The sequence below is a fragment of the Plutella xylostella genome, chromosome 22 (genome assembly GCF_932276165.1).
Source record: "Plutella xylostella chromosome 22, ilPluXylo3.1, whole genome shotgun sequence".
In the NCBI taxonomy this organism is placed as follows: Eukaryota; Metazoa; Arthropoda; class Insecta; order Lepidoptera; family Plutellidae; genus Plutella; species Plutella xylostella.
In genome coordinates, this window is record NC_064002.1 from 3,065,295 (window position 1) to 3,083,525 (window position 18,231).

General features: G+C 36.7%; 1 protein-coding gene across 1 annotated transcript; it reads right to left on the reverse strand.

The window, feature by feature from the left end:
• Window positions 1–1,265: 1,265 nt before the first annotated feature.
• On the reverse strand, window positions 1,266–16,844 carry LOC105384158 (glutamine synthetase 2 cytoplasmic). Its single transcript, XM_011554350.3, has 8 exons — window positions 16,802–16,844; window positions 16,543–16,714; window positions 13,280–13,441; window positions 11,988–12,201; window positions 10,052–10,124; window positions 8,165–8,349; window positions 6,738–6,877; window positions 1,266–1,440 (listed from the first exon to the last, which is right to left on the reverse strand). Exons 2-8 carry the CDS (start codon window positions 16,706–16,708, stop codon window positions 1,292–1,294), a joined length of 1,089 nt encoding a protein of 362 aa, XP_011552652.1. The 5' UTR covers window positions 16,709–16,714; window positions 16,802–16,844; the 3' UTR covers window positions 1,266–1,291.
• Between the last annotated feature and the right edge of the window lie 1,387 nt (window positions 16,845–18,231).

The following is an 18,231-nucleotide window of genomic DNA, read 5'->3' on the forward strand; positions in this document are numbered from 1 at the left end:
GTGCCTAAAAGCTTCCATTATTTATTAATTATAAGTAAATTGAATGTAGTGCAAATGATTCAAATGTAATAGAGGTAAGTACACCACAAGTGCATTTAATGACTGTTCCATAAATTCCTTTTAAAATACAAAGCCGCAACTATGGCAAATGATGATAATGCCTATCTCTGTACTCTGTACACAAATAAATATTGAATTAAAACTATACTAAAAATATACTAGATCGCGCAAAGATACAAACATGTAAACTTTACAACTATAGCAACAATTTTTTTCTCCAGGGGTTAAAATGGCTGTTATGTAATTGATGGCTGATGCCTATTCTTTTAATAATTAATAATTGAATTTATTTTCTTGCTTGGCTCTTTATCAGGTACAAAAGTAGGCAACGCACACTGTATTTTTGTTTAGGAAATAATGATATTCTGCAACGGTCTTAATTCTATAAGTAACTTATACTTGTCATCCTACGGTACAAAATAAATACTTATAGAAACGTAGGTCCTAATATGATCGAAGGTCCTAATATTCAAATTCATAACTTCGTTTATTATTTACATAACCGTGCAAAATTATGGAATGAGGCAAAATACTTATTTATGAAAGGTGATTCGATTCCGCGAACTGTGCGTGTGGCATCCCGAATGTCGACTCCGAGGTAATCTTGGAAAATAACTCGGAAATTATTATTTCATTATTACGTAAGCGAGGTGAGAGGTAATACGTCAGAAGAGGCTTAGTAAATTGCTTCCTTTCAGCAAAAGGTAATTAATTTTACTCTAATAATGTCAACGTGAAGATGTATGTGTAAGTCAGAAATGAATTGGCCCTTTCGACAGATTAAATATGAGGTAGGTAACTGATAAGGTCATAAAATTAAGTATCACTTTATTGTTAAGAAAGACAGAAGATATTTTGTATCACAGGTTATATATTTATGTACCAGACTTTCAATAGACGAAACAAATGAACACCATGATCGTGGCACGTATAGTATATTATACAGGGTGTTGCAAAAGGGTATACTAAGCCGAAACCAGCATGTGCAGCTGTTATATCTGAGCCCGAAACTGAAATCAGAATTTAAAATTCGCGAAAAAAAAAAACATTCTCCATAGTAAAAAGTCACGTGACCAACTAAGTTTCTATGGAAAATGTCTTTTTTTTCGCGAATTTTAAATTCTGATTTCAGTTTTTTGCTTACATATACCATGCTGCACATGTAGGTTTCGGCTTAGTCTACCCTTTTTGCAACACCCTGTATAATATGTATGTATGAACACCAAAACAGCTATTCATCAAAGACACAAGTCTTCAGCATGATAGAGATGATCCTGTAGGGGTCGGCGTTGGCGGCGGGCCGCCGGTCCTCCAGATATCCTCGCTTGTCCTCGGCCACCTGCCTCGGGATCCGCACACTGCAGCTGCGGTTCGCCACACCTGGTAATAAAACACCATTTATTTAATACAGGATGCTCACTAAATGGTAGGAACTGTACCCCGATCACCAGGGTTATCGACTTAAGTTGATACGAATTCGATAGAAAAGTCACTGGAATTTGTATGCGTTTTATTAAGTACCTATTTTCTAACGTTACCAACAGGGCCACTGATCAAGATGCCATACAAATTGCTATCGGATTACGCTAGCGCCTTGAGTAGACAGAACTTGTGATAGGCCTACTAGAGGGTTACTCTATACTGACGAAAAACGAATGAATAATAAGAGCTGTCGTGCAATCGGTACGTTTAATACAACGAGATAGAGTCTAGAAACTTAGTTTTTCGTCATATAGAGTGACCCCCTGGTTATCACGATGTGTGCTCCTTGTTTGAAGTATCCTGCTTCAAGGATTGCATTAAAGTTATGGCTGGTTAATTTAAAGGGTGGGTTAGTTTTCTCATTGAATTTTACTTATCGTCACCTTAAATCGTAAACCGCCTAACTCCACTTTTTGGCGAAAATGACTTTTTGGTATCATTAGAAGCGTCTTTTCAAGGCGCATCTTTTCGTATTACTCGTAAATCGATAAAAAAACTTAGCTCTGAGCAAATTAAATTTTCGTTTTCCTCCTAACTCGAAGTCGTGATTTTTAAACAATAAAACCTCGTAACTCCTCCTACTCCCATACAATGAGCGATGTAGATGGGAGTGGACGTACGTTTTTGAAATAAAACTATATTTTTGGCTTTGTTTTTATTACTACATAAATAAAATATAGTACTTAACATTCTTATTGAACAATTTATAGCTAAATTTTGCAATTTTTTAGCAATATTATGTTCTTAAATTAAAAGTTACGCGTATATCACAAACAAATTATTTTGTATATTTTTGTTGGAGTCAGCACTTAACTACAACATACTAATCTTCTTCTTTCTCCTGCCCTCTTGCCAGTTTAGCTGGGGTCGGGCCTCCTCGTACTTCGGCGCCAGGATATTCTATCCCGGGTTGTCGATGTGGTCAGGTTTTGGGCTTTCATCTCCTTCACAATATTGGACCACCATGTGGCTTGGGATGTGCATGGCTTTCTTTACCGCGTAGTCATCTTCAACATACTAATGTAGTTTTTTTTGCAAACAAGGCAGGACGGCTGCTGCAACCCGTTGCTGACGAATCCTTGGCTTCTGCAACCAGTCCCATCACAGTCATTCTCTTCGACTTGACAAGACAGGTGCTCCTTGGAGGGCAAGAGATTGCACGGCACCCGTATAGAGGCGATGGATTCATTTGCGAGGACCCCCAGATTTGGAAGTATCCTACGCACTGCATGGCATACAGGCATCTTTTTGATCCCGGGGAACTAACATCCTGAAATAATCCTCGAATGACCAGCAACTATCTACGACTAGGCTGGGGTAGCACATGTGCCGTTCTATACCAATATGAACATCACTAACACGAATTTGTAGGGTGTCATGAGGAGCGCTGTTTTAAGGCCTATGTGGTGGATTATGCCAAACAAGGCCACTTTCGTCTTTGGGATGTCATCTTCGAAGGATGTTCTCTAAGCCACCTTCTGTGTGTCATCAGCAGAATGCATTTAGCACAATGCATTCTGCTGATGCCATTTGCGAGCTTGATTTGCAGGACAGTGTTGTATGCCAAGTTCCATTGCAGAGTTGTCCAAGACCGACCTCTGTGAAACTCCACAACTGACCTCCTTCTGCGAAAATAAACTCTCTCTGATCGGGTACTTAATGTACCAGTTGGACCTCTGACTATTTGCTGGAGGTAGGAAGGCAATAGATGGTATTCAAGAGTGGCCCTAAAGGTTCCCCAAAGTATAGAGTTGAACGCGTACACCATTTTTAAACTACCTAACACCCCGTGGTTCACATCCTGCTCCGACAAACGAACCGCTAAGTTATTACCGCGAAGTATTGTATCCGCTATCGATTGTGCATTTCATAAGCCAAACTGACAATCCAAAAGGTGAAGACCGTTCAGCCAGGGGGTGTCGCTAAATTAAAGAGCTGATGGGTTGGTACACAGAAGAAGAATCTGCAGGACTGCTTTCTTTCTTCAGGAGCTTTAACTTGGTCTCTTTCCAGTCAGTGGAGACCTCACTTACACTCATGCTGCGGTTCAACAGACAGATAAACTGTCTGTACAAACCAGCTCTGAGGGCAAGCAGCGGAGACACACGGTCTGGTATGCCATTGGGGCTAGGAACAATCTTAAGCGCCCCGTTCCTACTCTCAATCCGTCACTTCTTGTTCGTCAGATGATGATCACAGCGTACCGCCACCAGGTTACCACCAGGGTTTCAACGGCGACAGCGGGAGCATGGACGCAGCCTGCCTAGTACTGATTTATGTTTTCTACTGCTTATAAAGAAGATTTCTGATTACATAATCATTTTATTAAGTACATCAATAATACTCTAAATTCGAAGTAATAGGAAAAGGTAGGGAGATTTATTTATATTTGAATAGCGTAAGTCCATCAAAGAGAAAAGTATTTTACATAATCGTTGTCCGAAAAACTCGTATATCCAGGAAAAACACGTATCTCCAATAATAGTATTCACATAGAGATTGGGAAAAGATCGTAAGTCCATTTTATGTATAAAGCGATAAAAATAGCAAATTTTTCATAACGCCGATGAATCCGCAACCTCTTTTTTATTCTAGTAACAAAAAAACATTAGGGGGTATCCTAAGTAGAAGTACAAAATAAACAGTTTTTTTTTGTCTCCTGTAAAATTTGCTCGCGCGGAGTTAGGCGGTTTACGATTTAAGGTGACGTTATCATATTTCACCATGTAAGTATATGTATATTAGACATAACCATTATGTAAACACCAATAAATGGCTTGTGTCCTGTGTCCTGCATGCAAGATAAGTCTGGTGCGAATGGAGTCAGAGAATGCTAACTTTGCAACGGATAAAATAAGGTTTCATTTAACTGGTGTCCCTAAATGAATGAAATAGGAAAAGTCATGTAACATGTAAGTGTCTTAAATTACAATGATTTTTTGCATAGGTGCATTCATAAACTTTTTCTGGTGTTGGAAATTTGTTTAAGTTGCGAAGTTATAGTTGGACTCTAGGTATAAAATTATTTCATAACAATACAAAAAAATATTCCAATTCAATAGTCAGTTTATTAAAAATGCATGGCATGTCGAGTGAACTGGATTTCTGATTTAGCTTTCAGTATTTCACATAACCTACAAAGTGATTTAAAAATAAGCTCAATACTTTCCTGTAATTATACTGTAAGCGCTTACCTACTACTGAAATAAATTTTGCTAAACTCATTTAATCTATTGAAGTCGTTATACAAATCCAACTTTATACAGGTGTTGCGATTTTCGATATAGTAAGCCGATAAGCATAGGTCTGAGGACGTAATTGTGAACAATTTCAATTCAACGACTATTGGGTTTCAAAGTCACGGGACCAGCAAAGTTTTTTTCGCTAGTTACAGTTCTACTTTTGCAACACCTGTAATGATCCTCTTCTGGCCAATAATAATAATATACTCCTTATGCTTACTCTTCCTTGTAAAATTTTGTGCAAATTCTGGACGACAATAAATATTAGTAAGGCAGCTAATCCTCCAGCTCTAAAACGAAATAGAGTCAAGCTCAAGCAAGGTAAGCTTTGTTAAGTACCTAAGTACCTTATTTCAAAATAATACCAAGCACTCTTTAAAACACACAGAGCTATTTGACCCTATCCCTAATCGGGTAGCGGCTAAAATTATGGCTCGTATCTTGTCTTATAAAACAATATCCCTATATCAGAACAATATAAAATTTGTTCTACGATATAGGTGGGATTTAGTGCATTTTCACCAAACGCTATTAATTAGTCACCTGTCAAACGTCTATTAGTTCAAAATGAATAAAAAAATGATTTAAATACAAAAAAATAAATATTATTTTATATAATATAGTCTATACATTTGAGGTTGAAAACGGCTAAGAAGAAGAAGAAGAAGAAAGTCTATACATTTAGCGTTAGGTAAAAGTGACCTCTACAGTATATTTGAGTTTGATTTTCCCTTTAAATTACCATCGTGCAACCGACCGGGTAATCCCTGGAAGTGTACGGATATCATAATTAAATATACTTGATAATAATAAAGCAAAAGGCGGCAGGAAGCGAAATTCTTAGCCGCCAGCAATTCAGATTGTTGATATTCCGATAGAAAGGAGCTTAAATATTCGAACGAAAATCTATTAAACAATTTACTTGGTAAGATTTTTCCAATATTTTTTTATATAGGGTTGTAAAAGAAACCGGTTAATTAAACCACATGATTTACTGGTTACTTTCCAAAGAAACATCCCTTGTAGAAAATGCTTTTAGAGGTGTAAAGACACCTTGTAATTATTTTGATTTATTTTTGATTGGTACCTAATGTGTTTGTGTATACGGTCCATAATGGACTGGGCTGATATAAGATAGGAATAATAAATATTGTTTTATTTTTGGATTTAAGGATCGACCTACATGGAATCTGATTATATATCCACAATGTCTGATTCTGAATCATAACATTATATTTTCACTTAAACCATTTTCAGTAGGTAAACTCTGGTAGAAAATAATATGAAAATACATAATTTCAGTTAAGAGTTAATTGAATAAATGTTTTCATTTCCATGATTGATGTGCGATGCTTGTTTCTCTATGATTCAATTAATTTTCAACTCGGAATAAATTTTCTTCTGCCAATTTGAACTGCTGAAAACAATTATTATGATATTGTATTGGCTGGCTGGCGCACGGTTAATTACACTGGCTGCTGCGGCAAGGTCCAGGGTTCTAGTCCAATCTGCATATTAACAACTACTACTGTGATGCGGTAATCAAACAAGCTAGTCTAGCTCGGGGCTCAAGACGTCAGAAAAGTTTTCAATCGCACTCGCTATCGAAGCCGCACGATGCGAGTAAGCGCGACGCAAAACTTTTGTCACGTTTTGGCGTTCGCGTCTTGCGCCTAATGCTTCAGTTAGCGTTATTAACCGTCGATTGGACCTATTGGAACGCGAATATAATTTCAATCGAGAGATCTTATAAGGTGACTTTTATTATTCCTGCTTCGCATGTTATGCAAGCGACTTTCCTACGCATGTCGTGGTACGTTTTTTTAAATCCATAACTTTATCTAGAATTAACTTTTAGGCATGCACCATAAGTCATTAATACCTATAGTATAAATATAAAATCGTCTTATAAACTATCGTCGTTATTTTTTACAAACTATTATTTTTTATTACCTGCAGTGAAATCCCTTATATGTGGCATGCCAGCTTTCCCCGTGAGACGTCTTGCATTATCAGCCCCGTTGTTGGCGTCGTACTCGTTGATGTGAGCTCCGTGCCTTCGCGCTAGCTTGTCTATGGCCCGCTCTATCACTCTGCGGGGAAGTTTTAGATTGATTACCTACAAAGTTTGGAACAACATGCTTCCGCCGCTGTTTCTCAGTCTTTCGAAAACTTTTGCTGTTTTGACGATTTCATTAATCATTTATTTAATTTAATTACATTTTAAAAGACCCTAATAAAGAAAAAAGACAAAGTTTGACTAACAAGTGCCACAGCTGTGAATCGGGACAGTTGTTAAAATACATATTTTTGTAAGGGTTTGCCTGCCTAAACGTCGATATTGCGTGATTATTTGGGGCTTGACACACTATAAATAAATCACTGTCTCTCTATTCGATACTTAGATAAATGGGTATTGTCACCCACTCGTATTCTTTCCATTTATACAATCATTACAGCTATGTCGCAGTGAAATAGCAATTTCGGACAATCGAAAAAGAACCTTTACTGCCCATTAAAATAATACGAACCATTATTTTTGGCCGAATGGAATCGGATTGTGCTATTAAACAGGAAAAGGACATAATTCTCGGCACCTAAGCTTGGATTACGATGATTTGTTTATTGCAAATAAGTGTATTATGTACAAACACGGCAGTTGACTCTAGAGTACAAAATTAAGCTTCATACATCTTTGCAATGCACGTTAAACTGATTTTTAGATGTACGAAATACACATGATGTGATTGCCTTAAAGAAACTCATTTAGACTAAAATTATGTAAAAAAAATACGATTAAGCTATAAACTTAATAAAAAGCAATGATAAAAAGAGTGTATATATATAAGTCCTGGTACACAAGGGGTTTTTGCTGATATTATGTAAGTAATGTTTGTGCCAATTTCGATAAGAGGTCAAAAGCTTATTGTCTTGATTCGGTCACAATTCCTGACTCTGAGCAGCAATTTCTTACAATAGAATACTCGTAAGCCCAATAAAACCTACTCTATTGTAACCGAGGCCTAAACCGAGCCTTCGCAATATATGAGCCACTTTATTACGATCCTATGCATTATTAAGTATGGTGTTTAATGTCCCGTAGTTCAGCTACCTAGTTACCTACCTTGGTAAAAGCCTTTATCGAGCACTGAACTGTGACATTTACTTACGAGTAGGTAGGTAATAATTTTGTCTATTTTGTACGGACCTAAACCTTAGCTTTTGATAACATTGTAAAATAATTACATTAATAACTACATTAATACTTAGACTAGAAGGCGGTAGATAAAGGTGGTATTGACTATCAACAAATAATTATAAATGATTAAATGATGAATCTGAATCTGAATTAAAAACCAGGCTAACGTCAAAGAACTTACAGTATGCCGTCATCGTCCCTCATGTCTTTAGTGGAGAAGTACACGAAGGTGCCGTTGCCGGGCCAGTCTGGGATCGGCTGGGGCTCGAACGAGGCCACCGTGCCGTACTCCTCGGCGAGCCGGCAGATGATGTACCGCGCCATCCAGAGGTCATCGGCCGCGCGGACTCCGGGACTCGGCCCTACCTGGGAAAGGAAAATAAAGGGAGTTAAGTGAGATGCTGCTGAAAAATTTAAGCACACAGTCATACACTTTTATGGGTAGATCGTGTGGTCAAAGTATCACTTCGGCTACTACGATTTTTTACCATGGGATTACTTTGTCAGAGTATTAGGATTCCAGGCTTTTCCATCATACATTCATGAGCTTGTTTCTGCAGCCCACCCAATCGCAACAAATAAATAAAAACCTAGTAAAAAACACTTTTGTAGAAGAACGACCACACTGTAACATGTTATGTTTAGATGCCTCAGAACAGAACATCACCTAATTGAGTCGGTTAAGTCGTATAAGCTGCTAACAACGCCACAACATAAATGATTCATGCCGTGTAAACCAAAAGCATTAACACAGACAAAGAGACGATCTCTATTACACCGAGCTAATACCTACTACAAGTGGACTAGGCCTAAACCCTTCCTTCATTGGAAGGAGACCCGTGCCCCAGCAGTGGAGACGTAATGGGTCGTGATGAATACCTACTAATAACACCCCTAGGACGGCAATATTGGAGTGTAGCTCAGTAAACTACCGCCAATAGCGGTACGCCCTAATAGCTTTGTTTAATGATAACGTTTATGGGCATCCGACTCGAAGTAAGTACGCGAGCGGGTCTACTCGTGCTCGAAATCAAAGTATTGGAGCGATGCCGCGCCAACAACGTTATGTAGCTATAGGAAGTTTATTAAACACCACCCTTTTGACATGTTTAATTACTATTGATGATATAAATTAATATTATAATGATTCTGAAGGCAGAAATTCTAATTTTAGACCTGTCAAAACTTTATTTTAAACTAAAGGAGTGTGAGTAGAGTTGCTGCCGCGTTGGCGTGGAGTTGTTATAATGTGCGAAGACCTTAAATCTAATTTTTTCCACTGGCAAAAATAATAGTCTGACAGCGTTAAAATTAAAATGTCTGCCTTCAAAATTGCTACCAATGGACAACATTTCAAAAAACTAAAGCTGCTATAAATCGAAAACCATTTCAAGATTTAGCTCTAAAGGCCACAAAAAAAATGTTTTTGTATTTTTTGGATGTATCATTTTCGAGAAAATCATAAAATAGTAAAAAAGTGCTGATAACGTCATGCATCAGGTGCGATGCATTTTGATGATCAAATCCCATAGATTTAAAAACAAAGTAACTGTCACTTTCATTTTTGATTGACGTTGACGTTTTATCGTGACGTTGTTGTTTATTTGGGTCATTTTCATTAATTATGTTCTGACACTTTCTGACTATTTTTTTTATTTATTATTAAGAGATCACCTCTATAAACAGTTGAAAAAATGCTTCTGCTTATTTTTTTACATGATAAGTACCTACTTTCCATCATCAGAAATATCAATGTCATTTGAAAATGACCCATTTGTTGGTTGGCAATTGGCATGTAAACAAAGTTTAAATGTCACTTGTCAGTGACATTTATGTTTTTTTTCGAGACTCAGGCAATAGACAAAAATAAAAATTGAGCCTAATATGTGACGTCACTTCCGGTTTTAAAATAATTAACTTTAAAGTTAAAAATAACATGCAAAAATTCATGTATATACAAAATAAAAAAATACGGGTTCACTAATTTTCTATAAACTTTCCGAATAGCTAATAAAAATATAGGGTAAAGAAAATGAAATGTTGTCCATTGGTATTTTTAGTATCAAACCTGAAAATTCCATTGTGCAGGCGTCATTCCCGGGTTGATGCCGTTTATTTGTATTCCAGCGAACAAACAACACCTGAAACATTCATATAATTTAGTAGACTTACAAAGTTGAAGTTACGAATGGAATTCTTGAAGTCCTATGTAATATAGAGATTGAGCCAAATCCTCTATTGCAGATTGGCTATATTTATATTCTAGCTTGCGGTATTGTGCCATGTGCCATTGCCTACGTGGCAGGGTATATAGTTATCGGCAGGGTAGGATGGACATAAAAACGATATCGCCCGCGGCAGAAAAGAAATGCCTCAATTCATGTAACCAGAAAATCAAAGCCTAAGGGCTAGTGGGTCTAGGTCTAGACAAAGTCACGATTGGCCTAAATATTATGTACTAAAAAGAATTGGTTCCACTCTATACTACGAGTATGAATTATTACCACATTGGATCCTAAATTTATAAGCTGATTTTGAAACATAAAATTAGAACTGCTGAGGGTTGCTACACATAACCGCTCAGCATTTTCACACAACCGATTAATTCGTCGAAAACAGCATGTTGTGTATTGACACACACGTGGTCTATAATAAATTCGATTTTCATTTTCAATAAAAATAATACAGTTATAACAATAGTTTGTAACGAGGTCACATAATATTGCTTACGATAGAATACGGAACCCAATTTGACTTGGGAAAGCTACGCCTGTGTAAACAGAAACGTAACATAGTACGTTTGTAGTACAGTCAGCCGAAAAGTACCTACCAGTTTCATTGATCTATCATCATCATCACAACTCATCACGTCCCCATTGCTGGGACACGGGTCTCCTTCCAATGAAGGAAAGGTTTTTAGTTTAGGTACATTTCTTTTTAAATTGTTTTAAGTATTTAATGTAACATTTAAAATTAAGGACTGATTTTATACTTATATGGACCTCATTGTCTGAAACAAACGTTTTTTTTTTAATTATTTTATTTATCTTAGTGTACCACGCCGTCCCAGTGCGGGATGGTGGACGCCAACACAAGATTGATCTACATTTTATTTTAAAAACACCAATACACTGTTGCTGGTAATTATATTACTCTCCTTCTTTGCGTGTTTGTCGTCTAGGGTTTACGTCAGTAGACCAGTAGACCTGGTACCTAACCAGGGTGCACAGGAAGTATATAAAATACAGTTGATACATCAAATTAAGGAGGCACTTTCGGTGCACTACATTAACTTAATAATGTGAAATACTCAGTACATAGCCGAATGTTCATAAGTTCGGTGTGCGTGTTGACTTTCGCAGCCGACTGTACTATAACTTTGTTTTCTAATTGAAGTGTTTAAACACGAAAGTTTGTGGAAACACATATTTAGTTAACAGTTTTGCTTAGATCTTAGTTTAAACAGCGATGAATAAACAAAATACAAATTTATTCCTTGAAACAGAATAGTGGGTAATTAAATTATCCGATAGATTATTTCCATGAGTCGTAAGTACTTCAAAATTTATTCAGAATTTATAACGAGCTTAGTCATACCCCTTCGGTTTAATATACCAAAACGCATAAATGAACTGTGATGTTATTTTTTTTACGAACTGCTTATTAGACCAATATACATAAAAAAGCTTAGGTAAGTACTCAAAAGTTATTTTAATTGATGTTATATAATTAATCTGCAATTTAGGTATTTACTGATCCAAATTGGACTATAGCACTGGACCGTGGACTGGACTTAGACTACGGTGAAGTACTAGTTCGTAGCAGCGCAAGTTTTTTTGATTTTTTTTAGATACACTCTTCTATTACTAACGTTAAAAAAAAATCTTCTTGTTGAAGTCTTAGAAAGAAAGAAGCTGCTGAAAATTTAAAATTTCCGAAAAAGCTCCATAAAATGTGACACCCTCAACATCAAAGCAAAAAACCATACAACTCAAAAAACTAACTTATAAAACGCCTCCATAAGATCCCTGGCCACGATCTTGTTGGACCCCACGGCGCAGTAGTAGGGCCCGGGCGGGTGCGGGAACCCCCCCACCGGCCAGCCCAGCGGCCGCCCGTCGGGGCTAGTCAGGAACAACTCCTGGTTGAAGCCGAACCACGGCTCCTCTACTTCGCCCTTCTCGCAGAGGAGGACGCAGTCCTTGCGGTGGTTTGATTCTGGAATGAGAATTGAAGATGTTTGAATTTCAAGGTTGCCTGTAAGAGGTCGCCAGAGAGTTTTTAAGCACTAAGGGCTGATTTTTCTGTAGTCAGATAAATGTTATCTGTGGAATAAAATTGTTGCTGTCACTGTCTAATACAAATATTGAGACGCGACAGTATCAGAATTATTCCTCAGATAACTTTTATCTGGCTATTGAAAAATCAGCCCTAAGTTTAGAGATCACTCTTAGCGAAAATGCCGCTTAATTGTTCCTAGTTTATAAGTATTTTTGCATGTGTTGCTATTTGTGGTGACGAATAAAATCATATTCTATTTGTATAAGAACGATTCACGGATTGCAGTTCAGCTACCGCTTGAGTATGGGCGGGTACCCCTTAAATTAAAGGTACTGCGCACCCAGGGTATTAATTTTAACTGAGTCTCCTATGCTGCACGCTCAATCGATGAAACAGGTGGTTCCAAAGAACAAAAACTTCACATGATACTTTTACTGATTGACCGATCCACCCGCACTTACTCGTAAATGAGCCATACGGTATTATTTTATTACAATATTAACTCCGAAAGCTCTGAATGTTCGTAATAACAATATATTATTATGAATGTGTGGTTAATTTTCTGATGTATAACTTTATGAAACGTAATCTGCAGCTGACGTATAAAATTATAATAGCAGGATGCCTACATAATGAATTTGTGATTGAGTGACATTTATATTAAATTGAAGCAATGTTTTACGAATATGTGCAGATATTGACTAAAATAGTAGACTAAAACAAGAGCGAGATCTTTCCTGCAACTCATAGGATGTAACTATTTTAGTAGGGATATGATAATACCCGATGACCGAATGGTTTAGTGGTTAGTGACCCTGACTGCTATTCTGAAGGTCCCAGGTCCCTAGTTGGGGCAGATATTTGTTTAAATACAGATATTTATACAAGGGATTTGGCTGATACATAATATAATTATGTATCTGTAAAGCTTTATATCAGCGTCCCGATGCTCATATTACAGGCTCTGTTTGTGTGTGAGATGCCCCTACACATTATTATTATTAACACTCCTTACCTGTAGGCTGGTAGTTGTACTCATACGTGTCACACAGGACCATGATGTGGCTGCCGCGGCGGAACGGGTCGTTGTAAATCACTTCCGGGAATATGAACGTGTCCGAGTTATCGGCGGTGGCTTGGCTGGTGCTGCTCCCGTCGAAGTACCATATCGGCAGATCTGAAGGCAAGTTGTACAATATTTATTTTGCTGACTGCTAGTTAGTAAGTTTAGGTAATATTTAATCTGTGCTGCTAAGCATATCTCACCGTGCTTCCCCTATTGTTCTTCAGACGTACCTAACATTTTACTGTGCTGAGGCTAATAAATCACTATTTAATCAAGGGCGTACCCAGGATTTCAGCTAGGGGGGGCAGCTCTTGAGATGATGGTCGGTCGGGTATATTGAAACAAAAATCATGAAAATTGTCTTTTATTAAGGTCAACTAGGCCAATTGCGTCTACGGGCCAAATTAATCTTTTCGATCCTATTTGAAAACGGCTTTATCAATATTGAAAAATGCCATCTAGTTACGGTGGCTTAAACTAAATAATTTACATGAACTGCAGACAGATGGTGTTGTAGTCAACATAATATTATCCCAGTATGCAGTCATTTTGTGATTTGCACATTTTTTTGAAAGTTTGGTACTGTGACAGGTGATTGAAAATGTGAATCTAAAGTTTTCTTTATCAATTGATTTTATTCAGTAGGTATTCTAAACAATAGTCATTGGGCTACTTATATGGACACAAATTTTCAATGAAATAGCTTTATTTGATGAATTAATGATGTTAATTTTTTTATGTTTGATAAAAGTCTTTGGGTAAATGCGTTAGGCGTAATGGGGCTATTGCGATTGTTGCAACGCATTGCCTCAAAACAGAAATTGTCAACCTTTTAATACATACCTACATAATTATGCTCACGACTGTAGTCACCCGCTTTTCGCTGTAAATTTGTATCGCCGTTTTTTATTGAGTACAATGCACTAAAGTTGTCGGGTAAGTGTTAGTGTACAACCCAACTGTCACATTTTTTCAAGCTGCCCGAAGGCCTCTGACTAGGCTTAACAACTGCTGCCGAAGCAGCAACCGGGAACCACGGCTTAACGTGCCATCCAAAGCACGGAAGCGTCCAGAAAAGAACCATTTGAAATCGGTCATCCATCCAAGGCTGACCGTGCCATGTGTTAACCTCAGTGATCAGTTACGATCACTGAAACCAGCTCGATAAGGATTTTTACTATTTATGAACACTAAACTTATTGAAAAGTATGGGTTTTGCCATGCACATATTTTAATTGATATCTAAGTTTAATACCCGTATTTGATCCAATCTTACTATTTTTCTAAAGAATATAAATGAGAGGATGTATGGATGTTACTTTATTTTATTCACAACTGTCACTCACCACTATTAAATCTACAGTCTTTCACACTTTACAGGAGTACTTAGGTAGTTCTTTTTTCATAAAAATGTTATTTGGATTTATCATGGAGTATATCCATGAAAATTAGACGCATTTTCCTGATTTCTACTAAATCATCTGTGAATTCGTCAATAGTTTTTTTTGGCTAAATTAACAACCATACTATTGCACAAAAAAATTTACTGGATAAAACTCTCTTATTTTTTTCACGGAAAGCTTACCTATTGAATAGTTACATACTAAAAACACATTTGCCTCAAACCTGGAAAATGCGTTAAAAATCACGATTTTTTTAAGACACTAAATAAGAAACTTTTATAAGATTCCAACAAAGAAATCAATGCTTTAAATTTGTTAAGAAATAGTTGTTCAATATATGTATGTACTATCTGAACACAATCAGGAGTGGAAAAATCGTGTAGATTGCAGACAAACTAAAGCGTTTATTGTATCACACAACCATAAACTTACACGCTACTTACTCAACCTGTCCCGTAGTAATATATCATTAATGGTAGGATTAATAACAGGACATTGTTGCGTGAATAAACACTTATATACCATAGGTAACTCAACTAGTCCCTTATGTAGGACATGTAAGGAAGTAGATGAGACGGTTGAACATATTCTGTTAGCTTGTCCACCTACTACAGAAACAAGATTATCTATTCTTGGACCAACAGAGCGCCTACCTCAGCTATTGCAACACCCAGGCCTGCTACTCCAGTTTACTCGGGAGCTAGGCTGGCTGAGCTGAAACCAAGGGGATATGTACAAAGGTTCCACTCGAGAGAGCCACGTACAGGAACTTCACCCCCTACGAGAATAGAATAGAATAGAATAGAATAGTTGTTCAACAGTCGTTAGTTTCATAAAGTAAATATCTCACTTTTACATTAAATTTTTCATACCTTTGCTCCCATTATTCCGAAAACTTTTAGTGATCTAAAAATACAATGTAACCCCAGTTGACCTTAATTAGTTTGATTAAGATACAAAACAAAATAGGTAGGTAGGTAAGAGTAGATAACACGTTTTTAATTCCGACTTGGCAGGAAAATTTTCGTTTATTTTATCTTCTAGGGGGGGGCAGCTGCCCCCCCCTGCCCCTACCTGGGTACGCCCTTGTATTTAATTAGTACTATTATATACATACATGGCATATTATAGCACAGCACAGCTCTGCTAGCCTCTGCAATCATCATAATGATATATTTTTTGGCTCATACTATTTATAGCGAGCTTTCATTGGCATTTTTAGGTACCTACGGTCATTCTGAATACCTACCTCAACTAAACATAAAATATGTGAATACCAATTTGGGTCGGGTAGGGTAGGGTTTTTACTTAGGTAGTTCATTAGTGAATACCGAGAGCAGTTTGATAGATAGCCTTCTATCTCTGTATGAAAGGGGTCGCTGAAACCCGCTCCGGGTTTTGACTACAGGCCTGCGGTCATATTATAAAGGTAGGTATGCGGTTTGCTGAAGTTACCGTAATAATCAAATAACACTCATACCTGATGCTCTTGGGAAATATTAAATAGTAGAGTTAGCTTCGTAGTAGCAATACACTTTTATACTTGGTCAAACTCACTAATTCATTAATTGAAACATTTAGTTACATTAACGTATAAATAATATTTTATAAATAAATTAATTGAATTTGTCGATTTACTTACTAGTTTCATAATCAGATAGCCTGACCTTATGTATACCTAATACCTCTAAATTGAATGATATACTTCACTTAATGTTTTCTTTAGCTGTACTCAGAAGGTTTTGTAAATAACATAACAGTAAAGTTGTTCCTGCTCGTAGAGTTTGAAAACTGATAAATAAATATTACCTTTATGTTCCTTAGGAATAAAGTCCAATGTCCTGTCCTTAGACCGCAGATCTATGCAGGTTCCGTCGATCCACACGTAGGTTGCGAGGATGCTCTCGCACGGTACCTCTAGGTCTTCATACTTACGCATAGAGGCCTTATTCAATGGTACGGGAAGCGCATTCATGGTGATCTATTGAATAATATAAAAATCATACAAAATTGAATAACTTTATAAGGATGTAAAGTTCTAAAATTATAAACAATAATATTGACTTACTTTTTCTTAATATAAATAGTGGAATATTAATAAAACAGAAATTTAAACATTTATAAAATAAAGTAAATAATTTTAACAAGTAATTTTGACGGAGATTTGACGCAATTATTTATAAACTGACGTGAAACTGACAGGCATTATTTAAAAAATCTTTTGAAAAAACTTATGACTTGCTAAGGGAATGCGTGGTCCTGTTATTATTCTGACATCTGAGTGAGATTTTGTAAATACCTATAAGCGAATGATAGGTGTGCCGAGTGATGTGATGGTGATTCTTTGGTGATTATGATGTGTGGCCTGGGCGGCCAATGACATCATGGCTGCAAAATCTACGCCAGTGGTTTCTTAGCACTGGAAAATGGTTCCTCCAAGACAGAAATCAGCAGCATGATTGCCAACCTTCGCTAGGAGACGGCACTAGAAGAAGAAGAGCAATTATAAAAATACCTACAATAATTATGACAAGAAGTTTATGATCATCCATGGAAGTAATAATACAACAGGAACTGCACCAAAAAAACGAGCCGACAGAGATAGTCAGCACGGAGCCCTCCATCTCATTCTATTTTTGGTGACCATAATTTTAGGTAATTCATGAGACATCACTTCTAATCTATCATGTCGCGAATAGGTGTCGATGGTCTCAAAGTCACCTATTATTCGAATAATTCGATTGCAATGTAGGTACAGTGCCACAAACTTATCTGTTCCGGTGAGAGCGAACTAAATTGATCCATATCTCATTATTTACTAATGAATTATATATTAATATAGATTAGATGGGTTAATTAAAACCACAAGAGCGAATTACCACTACTGGCAAACTTAAAATCTTATAGAATGAAGAAATATTACTCATTTACTTGAGCTGTCACCGGAACAGATAAGTTTGTGGCACTATACGAATGTATTTTGGTGATATGACAATTGAGTAAACAAATGGGGTGAAGGTAAAATTTGTAGAGATGTGTTGTTGCAGCGCAAACTATTGATATAATATTGATATGTTTTTTTTCCATATCAATTAGATATTCCCAAGGTTTGAACTAGCAACAACAATCTGTTTTTTTACCAAATTCTACTAAGATGGACTTTACAGTTCGACTGTAACGATAATAACCACTTGCGATGAATCGGGATTAATCATCGGGTTTAAAATGATGAAAATTTGTGGGAATTACTTGGAACCACCTTTGCTATGTTTCTTCATTGGAAGGAAAGCTGAAATTTGGGAAAATATAATTTTAAGTAATTAAAATTAAGTTGGGTGTAGTGTTGACAAGAAAGTGTCAAAACAGGTTAAAACATTAAACGCAACTATGTACCTAAAACGTGTTTACCTGGGTGTTCCGTTTACATATTCTAGTTGATGAAAATCATAAGATTTCAAAAAAAATATCTCAACCTAAGTGCTTCCGCCGGTTTTAAGC

Excerpts from the sequence above, each read along its gene's own strand:
- LOC105384158 (XM_011554350.3), bottom strand. The coding sequence starts at position 16,708 with ATGAATGCGCTTCCCGTACCATTGAATAAGGCCTCTATGCGTAAGTAT. Across the intron at positions 8,350-10,051 it reads CTGCACAATGGAATTTTCAG|GTAGGGCCGAGTCCCGGAGT; the intron begins GTTTGATACTAA and ends TTCCTTTCCCAG. Across the intron at positions 1,441-6,737 it reads TATAAGGGATTTCACTGCAG|GTGTGGCGAACCGCAGCTGC; the intron begins GTAATAAAAAAT and ends TTTTATTACCAG.